The sequence below is a fragment of the Myripristis murdjan genome, chromosome 12, assembly GCF_902150065.1.
Source record: "Myripristis murdjan chromosome 12, fMyrMur1.1, whole genome shotgun sequence".
In the NCBI taxonomy this organism is placed as follows: Eukaryota; Metazoa; Chordata; class Actinopteri; order Holocentriformes; family Holocentridae; genus Myripristis; species Myripristis murdjan.
Genome location: NC_043991.1, coordinates 18908179 through 18919170, shown reverse-complemented (window position 1 = coordinate 18919170; position 10992 = coordinate 18908179). Strand labels below are relative to the sequence as shown.

Here is a 10992-nt window from a genome sequence, read left to right as displayed (position 1 = left end):
ATTTTGGTGTGATACTATGACTCACGAATTTGGTAAGCATTTTCTGTCAAAACTTGTCAGTATCTGTGTCTGGTGCATCCAGTATTTGCGTTTATCACAGCTTGCACTGTGTCTGGCACTGACTGAGTTTTTGCAAAATTTGATGGTGTGCATTGTTCCAGCACTGATAGAGAGCAGCAGTTCTCAACCTGAGGTGTGGGGACCTAAAGGGGTCCTTTAGGGGATCCCAACAAAAATGGAGAATATTTTAATTTCATTGTTTCACTGACTAGGAATTAACCCAATGACAGAATGTAAAATAATGAATATTCTGTTCATAGTTTTCACACTCTTCACTGTTAATCTGCCAAACTACACTATAGATGTTTATGGAATGGGGATCTCTGAGACTATATCTTATCAACTATGAGTCCATGATGTTTAGCAATTTGACAGGGTTCATCCTCTGGGCAGCATGAATGTGCTTACTAAATTTTCATAACAATCTGCTCAATACAGTATGAGATAATAATTTGACATTTTGGTCTAAGGGTGACGCTACCATGACAGCACCCTGTCATCACATTCTCATTGGCCCTGCGTCCACCAAATGTCAAACTGATGAATGATTAAATCATATTTATGTTGCCCCAAAGAGGTTTATTCATCAGCACAACATATCTTACTCTGATGACCTCCCATTTCACAATGTAGTCTGGAGATCATTTGAAGTCCAGCGTCTATAGAAAATCTCAGATGGTATAACTGCATTTGACCTACAAAGCCATGGTTCTTTATCATGTTTTTATTCAGCTGCATTACATATTAGACCTACATTAAGGTAATGGGGTCATCATCAAGAAGATTGTACTTTTGGAAAGTACAAATGCACTCTCAACATATAGAAATCCGTTTATTAGATTTACTGATGCCTCCTGTGCAAAGCTGACATTTTGGCCTGAGGATGGCTACAGGGAAGGTAGATGGATTTTAGAGGGTTAATCGTCTGAGGAGCATGGATACACTCAGTGAATGCCTTGTCAATCCACCCAGTAGATTCAACACAGATTGCCTTAGAGTTAAGTGTTGAGGACAAACAGCCATATGACAAACTAGAAGGCCTTCTCTAAACCTCATCTGTCAGTAGGGAAAAATTTAGCTGCAATTATGATAGTTTTACAGCACTCAGCAGATCATTGCAATTTGAGCACATCAGACCTTAAGTTATGATTATGGAAACAAGTATCAGAAAATGTGCTGCTGCACAAGTGTTTTAGGAACCATATATCACACTGTTAACTCATGTTAATGTCACATAAGCAAACAGGTACACTCAGGGTGTAAAAAATCTTTATTTATTATTACTGATCATATTTTTTCCCATGACTGCTCAGCTTTCACTAAAATGTAACCCAAAGTTCATGAAATCATGGTTTGCATCTCCCAATGAGATGCAAGATTCGGTCTAGGGTTTAAAAACCCCACACCACAGGAAGCTGCTGTCAAAACTGTAAAACAAAATCCTCAGATGACATCAATCTAGGCAAGTTGTAATGTATTGAGAACAACTTTAGGGCAAAACTTTAATCTGTTTGTCTCATAATTAGGCCAAAAATGTACCTGGAATCAGACCAGTGGACAGTGATGATGATAATGCTGATACAGGTGCAATTGACAATGTTAAGACAGGCACAATGCCTCTCAGGGCTATGAGATTTTTTTTATTTTAGTATATATTCAAATTTGGCATACATGGGAATTCTAATAATTCTGTTGGCACCATTAACATGTAAGAAGATCTAGATTATATATCTATTACCAGTATAACAAATTCGTGCCATTCAAGAATACACTGTTCCACTACCAAGTACTGATGTACTATGAAAGGTGTGATCAGTTATATCATTTGTACTATTATAAAATCATTATTTATAAATATTCTTAGTTTTTTATATTTGATGTAAAGAAAAGGTGTCACAGGTAGACCAGTGCAGTTAAAGCCAACACAGTTCTCAAACTGTAATGTCAAAAATGAAAATGTTAAAAGATCAACAATATTTGCAACTTAAAAACAATTTGTGCTACTTACAGTCTAGTTTGTGGTTCAATACACAACATGATGTGTCTTGACTGAAAAGGGAGCACGACTGTGACAATGGTTAACTAACAATTTATCACACCTGACTGAAATAAATTTGACATAAGGTATAATCATCTATGGGTAAACCAATAGTGTAAAAATCAAATAATTATGCAACATACACTGAAAGAAATATTAACTCAATAACAGCATTGTGTGCTTGTAGTTAAGTGTAATAAGGTCTTCTTTTTTTTTTTTTTTTTTTTTTTTTAAAACAAAACAGGGTAAAAACATGTCAAATAGGCATCTGAAAAAATTCTCCAATCAACCTCAGCTTCACCTAGTCAGGTAATATGTACTTGGCATTATATGATTTTTTTAACATCGAATGTGTAATTTCTTTCAAAAGCCTATAATTTCAAGGCTCACAGAACTATTGTAACCTTTGCAAAAACTCATCACACTATCAATTTTGGGAAGACACAGTAGGTACAGTGAGAAAATAATGGCCGGTAAATGCAGGACGGACATTTGTGTAAGTATTAAAAATTCTGTACATGGTATTTGATCTAACAAGGACAGAAATGTTCAGAACAAACAAATAAAAAGTGTTATTTATTTATTTGTAACTGGAAATCTAAGGGTGTTAATAATGCATAGAGCTGCTGGACGGGTTCAGCAGCAGTGATTTTTTTTTTTCTGTAATGAGGCTAACTGCCTAATATTCACAGTAGATTCCAACAATTCTATTTTACTTTCCATTTCATTGCATGCCAAAGTGAAACGAGCCCTGGTCTTTCAAAAGCCATCCACAAATTCAAACTGGCAAACCATAAACAAGAATACATTAGCCTTTGAACATATACACAATGTTGTTTAATATACAGTACTCTAAATAGGCACACACAATGTCTGATATTAAAGGTGGAGAGTGGGGTTTCATTTTGACAGTAAAAACTGGATGTGGTGCAAACAGATTTTGCCATAGAAAATAACATCCTCTCAGCAAGTGTAGACTGGAAATCTAAGTTACTCCCATGAATTTCTCCAAATATGAACATAAATAAATGTGGCTGTAATTTTATTAACCATAACCAATTTCTATTTCTCTGTGCATCCATTAGAGCAGTAAGAATAAGAATAATAACATTAAACTTTGCTTAGTCACAAAGTGCTTTCCAGGAGCAATAGAAAACACAAAAGTCCAAAAAGAGCAATTAATGCCCAGAGAGATGTGAGTAAAACATAGGCAGCATATAGAATAAAACAGAACAGGCAATGTGATTCAAGAATCAAGGCAAAAAATGTGAAGTAACAAAACCATAAACAATCAAGGCTAGTCTAAAAATGTGTTTTTCTATGAGACTTAAAAGAAGAAACTGACTTTGCTGACCCAATCTCTGTAGATAAGTTGTTCCAGAGGCTAGGGGCCCCGACTACAAAAGCACGGTCTTGTTTTGTCGTCAGCCTAGACTCTGGAGTAAGCAGTAGAGCAGCATCTGAGGATCGACGTGAATGTGCTGGTATTTCTGGAGTGAGGTCAGTTGTATAGTCAGAGGAAAACCCCATTTGTGCTTTTCAAAATGCTAAAACAAATTCTAAAAGTAGCAGGCAGCCAGTGGAGCAATGCAATTCTGGCTGCTGCATTGTGGCACATCTGAAGGGCATTAAGAGATTTTTGGACGGTGAGAGGCAAGGGAATTGCGGAAATCTCAACGGGACATTATGAATGCATGACTGACTGTTGCCAAATTTGTAGAGACGACTTAATTTTGTAGATTTGCCTAAGGTGAAATATGCAAGAGTGCAGCAGAGTTATTGTTTTTATCCATGGTGATCTAATTTTCAAAAACACCTCCAAGATTCCAACAATGTTCACCGACATGAAGCAAAAATATTCAAGTTAGTAAGTGATCTAGAAATTCCAATATTCTCAGTTTCACCAGTATTAAGCTGTAAAATTTTTTTTAGGACATCCAATTACAATGTCCACCCTACGTAGTGACCCTACTTCCCTAAAGCAAGTATTTGGATTGCAGCACTAATACAGCAGCACATCATCGGTATAAAAATGTAAGTTCATATGGGTGTGAATGAGGTGGCCCAACAGCTGTAAATAAAAAGAAAATAAAATGGGGCCAAGTACTGAACTTTGTGGTACCCCAAAAGGCAAACTAGATTTATGAGGCCAACACAGAAAGTCCTACAATAGAGGTGGGACTAAAAGCAGACCAGAGCAGATCCAGAGACACCAACCCAATGCTCAAGACGGTCAATGAGGAACGCCACACTAACAGCTAAAATGACAAACAGTTCGGGTTATCTGGCATCTCTGATGGCGGTCTCTCTACTGCGTTGAGATCTAAAACCAGATTGAGACCTCTCAGACAAATTCCATCCATACAGAATAAAAGTTAATTTAGCCATGATTTTATAGAGAACTTTAGCAAGAGACAGGAGTTTAAAATGTATGTACTAATTCAAGTGTTGCTGCATAAGGATGCACAAGAGCGGTTCTAAAAGACAAAGGGAAAGTGCAAGACATTAGGCGATGTGTAAGTTTTAAAACAGAGGGACTGACTTCATTTAATTTCCTTTAGGAATTTAACAGGGAGACTATCCACAGGACAGGGTAAAGATTTCAGTTTGTGTATAAATGTTAGCAGAAATTGGACAGCATGTATGTATCATAAGATTATGGTGGAATATTATGTTTTGAGTGGGAGGAGTGATGTGCTGAGTGATAAACAATTTGTGAGTAAAAAAAAAATGAATTTGCAGGTCTTACAGTTTGCCTCTGCACTGATACTTGATGATCAATCAATAGCATGACTAACAATATTAAAATGAGTTTTTGGTTTGTTTGTTAATTTAATTTGGTTGGTAAAAGAGAGCGTCCTGGCATGTTTAACCTCTGTGATAAAAAAACATTTAGGCGTTCTGAGACTATCCTGGTGCTCAGTCAAGTCACAGACAAACCGTTACAGAAGGAAATACATTGTGCAGCATCTCAAAAGCTGATGAGCAAAAATAAAACCATATAAACAAGATCTTTGTTGTTTGCAGCTACATTTGGAAATACATCCTCTGGACGCAATGATTGCTCTGCAGCTGCGCAGCACTGCTTCAAGTGAACACTGGGATTGCCAGGTGTGCACCAGTGTTGCTAGCAAACCAGCTGCTGGTTATGTCTGACTTTGACAATGAGGATGATTTTTTTTTTCCAGGCCGACATCTATTTGAGACCGAATATCAATTATTTAAGCCATCTTACCTCGCAACCCACAACCCCAACACACTCTGGCTGTGTTTAAAACAACAAAACTTGTTTTTGTGTTTTCTGAATTCTATCTGAGCATGCAACCTGATGCTACCTTTGTACTGGATGCACAGAGATGAAACTGGTATGGATCCTCTCATTTGCCTCTTGGTAAGATGGCAAAAAATCTTTTCCCTAAAACTTGTTGCATTGCGTTAATACTCGTGCCATGCTCCTTGGCTGTGGCTGCGGGGTCTCCAAAAGTTTAAGAAAAGACAGAAGACCAACACAACAAATGGTTCAGAGAAAATAAGGGGTTGTTGTTCGAGGAGGTATGACCCGCTCAGAGTCTGGGACAGCTCGGAAAAGCTTGGGCTCTCGTCTGTTCACATCCTTGAAGACCATGATCGATGCAATGTTTCCACAGCGGTAGCAGTAGTTGGGCGCTGACCACACTGTCACCAGCTTCTCATCAAACATGAATTTGTATCCTTCATGCACCAGCTGGTGTGCACGGCAGATGAGCTTCAGATTGTTGATGTGGACAAACTAAGAGAACAGGACAGCATCAACAGAAACAAGTGTAAGAGAACTGTAAATGTTTGCCTAGATCTGCACCTTACTGACAAGCCAGTCACACATTTTTCTCAAGCTTTCCTTGTTCCACCAAAATTATGAGCGATGAAGTTACAATTTACCTCGTTAGTGACCTTGGAACCAAACAGCCAGCCTGCACCTCGTGGACTGATAGCCCAGGTATCCACATCCTCTGGGTCTGACCACACAAGATCACAAAAGGCTCCCTTGTGGGGAATCTCTTGGTTGCGCTCGATAGTGCGGATCTGGTCCAAGGTCTTGATATCAGGTGAAAGACCGCCATGAACACACAGGATCTGCTCATCTATCAACTGGGATTAAAGATTTTATTAGAAAAGCAGGGATCAGGTCTGTAAACATAAAGGTAGACTCATAATATTAAATAACAGAGATTTAAATTTTTGTTTTGTGTTTCTTGCTTTGGGAAAGTCTAGCTGAAGTCCAGAAATCTCAAGCTTATGATCAAACATTAAAGCTTTTACACTTACGAAAGGCAAGCACAACAGAACAATGTTCTCAAAAAAAAAAAAAAAAAAACAACTATGTGAATGGATAGTGGATCAACTTACAGCTGCTACAGTTAGCATGTCAAACACTTTTGTGCAATATCGCCAGGCATTTGCATTTCCATATTTTGTTTGGCACTCATCTGAAAAGCAGAATACAAATGAAAATGTAGTCTAATGAGATTGTGAAAAGTAAAGACAGCAAAAATCCATAGCTTGACATGCACATGGTAACAATAAATGACACGTTACCCACCATAAAAGCCATACACTTGTGTTATTTGTCTGCTTTCATGGTTTCCTCGCAGAAGCGTGATGCGATCCGGCCACTTTGCTTTTAAAGCTAGCAGATGTGTAAATGTCTCCAAGCTATAATATCCTCTGTCCACGAAATCTCCCTGGGAAGAAAAAGAAAAGATGCACTCAGAACCGAAAATATTCATAAGTTTCCCTTCATGCAAATGAAAATATGAAACTTGGATTTCTCTGTGAGATGAGTGGAGTCAACAGGAAAACTGAATTGTGTGAATATTTCCCTTGAACAATTCAAATTGTGGTTTTAATGCGTAAGTAAGATACTGGGTGACTTCAGTGAAAGCCAGACAGTATACAAAACACAATTTGCACCTGCATACCAACCAAATAAACTGTGCCAAGGGAAAGGGAAAAAGATTCTGTAACCAATTTTTCACATACTGTATAGTGCCAACATGAATGGCGCTGAAAAACAGGATAAAATGTTCAATGCCCAGTTTACAATAAAAGATCAGCTATCTGCAAGACTTTAACTAGAAACTAAGACCCTCTCTGCTCCATTACTCACCATAAAAATGTAATTTGTGTCTGGAACTTGTCCTCCGGTTCTGAAGAGCTCACAGAGGTCATAAAACTAGACAGAAAGTTCAAGAGGACCAATTTACATTTATTTGATTCATTAAATGCAACAGGCAGTGTTATTCTAAAACATCAGATTCAGAGATTACAATTTCTACTGCTTTATAGTCAAAAATAAACAAGAAAAAAAAAGCAAAAAAAAAAAAAAAACTTCTTTTTTGCAAATTGCATTTAAATGATACTAAGTAAGATTGTTTTAAGTTGGCTAAACAGAAAACTTTTCCCAGATATGTCGCTCTTTTTTGTCACCCATGGATTCTGCTCACTTCCACAGTCACTTTAATTTCAAGAGATTTCTAACTACAAAAAATGCCAATGCTGTGTTTTTGCGGTATTATTTCAGGGATAAACCTCAGCCTGAAGATAACTTAAGATAACACAATTTTTGGAAGGATGAGCATAATAAACAATTACCTGTCCATGAATATCTCCACAAACAGTAACTGGAGTAGAGACAGGCTGCACATTTGATTCTTCAAGCAGCAAATCACAAACATAATCACATAATCTCTGGAAAAAAACAAAAATAAAATATGAGGTTAGCAAACAGTCATAATTATGCTGTTACAGTTGCAGTATTGAGAAACCACAGAAAGCAGGAGGCTTAATGATAAGTTTACTAACTGTGAGAAAGGAGAGAAGTCTTTACAAGGAAAAAAACAAAAGGATTCAAATCAAAATTAAAATTTAAGCTTAAGAGGCCTCTGCCTGCAGTAAGACCACCTCCCTCTGTGTGACTGTCATTTCTCTACCATCTCAAGCAGGAGAAAAGCCTTGGCTGGGAAACAAACACCTCTTTGTATTACTAGGGTACAATCTGTAAGAACGTATGAAACTTTTTGCCACAATAGGAAAGAAAATTCAAAGTCGCAGTATTTATTGACCCCATTTGTGTATCTCCAGTATTGGAAAAAGTCTTTTTAAAGGGTTTAGTTAAAGGGCTTCAAATTGTGACATTTGTTTCATTGGTATTTTCTGGTCACCACTGCCGCTGGAAAAGTCTTGCTATTTGAAATATAACTTATTTTTTTATGATGTAGTGTATAGGTGTGGAGGCTTCAACCTGGAGCCTGATTGGCCGTATAAGTGAGGGGCATTGCAGAAAGGCTGTGGAACAATAATAATAATAATAAAAAAACATTTGACCTTAAAACATGTGCCCACACAATTTTTCTAAGTGTGCTCCTGCTGCCTTTCATTTGAGGAAACATGCAACAAGCAACACAGTCATCCAATTTTTATTATTTTGATGGCCTGCTTTGTATTTGAAGTTTTTCAACACAAATCCATTTGTAACCATTCTAATAATTTGTTCAGGCAAAACTCAGTTAGTTATATGGTTTTATGATTAGTTCCATCTGTTACTATTAGAAGTAAATTGCAGGTAATGCTGGCTGCAATAACATTTTCAAAACCATGACTCATTTAAATAACCCAAGACCCAAAATATTTATTTTTATGTTATACTTTCAGATTAAGACCATCATTCCGTTTAGATATAAATAAATTAATCAATATGGCATTTTCTTATCAGCAAACCCAAAGCCTACCAAATTGTGACTTCTGCAAGGTTGGCTCGTTAAAGCAGAGGTGAGGATAGTTTTAAACATGTCAAACTGTATGGCTCTCCACAGAAAAGTAAGACAAAACACATTGATCATTACTGACAGCTCACCAGCTGCTCTTCCTCAAACAGACCGGATGAGGAACTATAAAGTTAAACATTTACAGTAAAACATTAAAATAAGAGTCACGTTGTGAAACTCGGCTTTTTTTTCTTAAACATGTTTAGATAAAGCAGATGTAGTGGTTTTGACTCCTGTACTAAAACCTTGAGCCGGGCTCCAGCTTTAGCCTTGTTGTCATGTTTTATAGCATCTGTAATGTCGTGAGCTGTCTAAATGCGCTTGCTTTGTAATTTTTCATGAGTTTTTACGTTTCCCCGTCAGTCCACACGAAGTTAGAGGATCTCCACTGGTTGCAAGTCGGACTCATATCATGAAATAATGATTAATTAAACCTTTCTGCCGCCCGCTTTAGCCACGTTAGCTCCCTGAGGTTAGCGTTACTTAACGTTACACAGCAACAACAGACTCATTACTCTGCACGACGGTCTGCTCACCTTCAGGTCGTTTTCCGGCAGGTATTTGCATTGTCTTGCTATTTCAACATACTTATCCAGGTCTAACGGCGCCATTATTCAAACACAAAAAGTTGTAAAGAAGTTGTAAACCAAAAATAAGCTAACTAGCTAGCGCTTCTGCTTCTTCCTCTTGGCTTTTGACGGCATGTGTGTCTTGTTGCTTTCTTCTTCTTCTTCTTTTTCTTCTTCTTCGTTTAATTCTTCTTCGTTTGCTTCTTTGATGCTGATTGGTGGTTGGCAAACCGGCTTAAAGGCGCATTCTCGCCACCATCTGGACTGGCGTGTGCAGCAGCCGCTTGGGTAAATAATAAGAAAAAAAAAAATAAATTGTATTAGCTTGACAAGTTTCTTTTGAAAAGGTCCTGCGGTGGAAATATATATATCTCTTCTTCTTCTTCTTCTTCTTCTTCTTCTTCTTCTTCTTCTTCTTCTTCTTCTTCTTCTTCTTCTTCTTCCTAAACTGAAATCACCACACGCCTATCAGATGCCAATCTAGCCACAATATTGTATGCTACTATTGGTTTTAAACAACAAGGATGGTACTGCATTTCTCCTTATTAACTTACTTTTACTTTTTGCCAAATTCCACATTTAAACACATTACAAACAAAAAAATCAGTTCTTATTATTTATGAAGGAAATGGAACAACATATGTCAACAATGTGTTTTCTCTTCTCTTTTTGTTAGTTTTGTTTTGTTTTTGTATTTTTCTCTTTTGCACTGCTTTATGTTTTATTGTCTATGTTTTATTGTTTTATTTTCTTTGTTTTTCTCCTTTGTTCATGACTTGAAATAAAGTTTTACTCATAAAAAAAGAAAGAAAGAAACTTCAGATTTAAACCCTAGATTGATGAATTCACTGTTTGGGTGATATAAAGAACTGAGGTGAAACAAGGAATCCTCTCATAAGGGGTTTTTACGTTATTCAAGATCACAGTTGCTTTTAATGGAAATTGTCCTGAAAACATCCAACACAATGTTGCCTGCACTTTATTTTGAAAAGCCGAGTCAGCTGTTTTGTGTTTGCGCCCAAAGTAAAGGGTCAACGCTGCAAGCTGCTGCCACAGTGGTAGTTGTTTCTGCCATAAAATTAAACTCTGCCTTCAGTGTGCAGAGCTGCTTTTCTTAGCTGCACATCATAAACTCACAAATTAACTTTAATCTCACCATGTCAGATTAAAGTTAACTTTTATTAAACTCTATGAAAACTGGACTTAATATACAGCTGCCTAGGCTGAGTTCTGGAAATGATACTGATGCCTGGTAGTAATGACACTGACACATTGGCTTAAAGATGTTTAGCAAGTGCCTTCATTGCATGTGGAGCCATGCTTGTTTGTGCTTTTATGTATTCTTCTATGACAAGCATGCAAGACAGGACAGCAGCCACTTAGGAGCAGACAAACCTCAGGCATGAAAAGAGACAAGGACACAGGACAGAACAAGACCAAACTTTCCCCTAAACTGTCCTCTAATGGTTCAAGATCGTACAGGACAGGACACTAAGCACACAAGGCAGCATGCACAGGGTAT

At 37.3% G+C, this 10992-nt stretch overlaps 1 protein-coding gene across 1 annotated transcript; it reads right to left on the bottom strand.

Moving 5' to 3' along the window:
* Positions 1 to 2305: 2305 nt before the first annotated feature.
* On the bottom strand, positions 2306 to 9652 carry ppp6c (protein phosphatase 6, catalytic subunit). Its single transcript, XM_030066083.1, has 7 exons — positions 9438 to 9652; positions 7730 to 7825; positions 7245 to 7310; positions 6678 to 6819; positions 6485 to 6564; positions 6017 to 6226; positions 2306 to 5867 (listed from the first exon to the last, which is right to left on the bottom strand). The coding sequence occupies exons 1-7, from the start codon at positions 9510 to 9512 to the stop codon at positions 5619 to 5621; spliced, it is 918 nt and encodes a 305-aa protein (XP_029921943.1). The 5' UTR covers positions 9513 to 9652; the 3' UTR covers positions 2306 to 5618.
* Between the last annotated feature and the right edge of the window lie 1340 nt (positions 9653 to 10992).

Bases quoted from the DNA above. Each gene is read 5' to 3' on its own strand.
- ppp6c (XM_030066083.1), bottom strand. From the start codon at position 9,512: ATGGCGCCGTTAGACCTGGATAAGTATGTTGAAATAGCAAGACAATGC. The intron at 7,311-7,729 runs GTAATTGTTTAT...CTTTCTGTCTAG, and splicing joins GTGGAGATATTCATGGACAG to TTTTATGACCTCTGTGAGCT. The intron at 5,868-6,016 runs GTAAATTGTAAC...CTGTTCTCTTAG, and splicing joins GTTCCAAGGTCACTAACGAG to TTTGTCCACATCAACAATCT.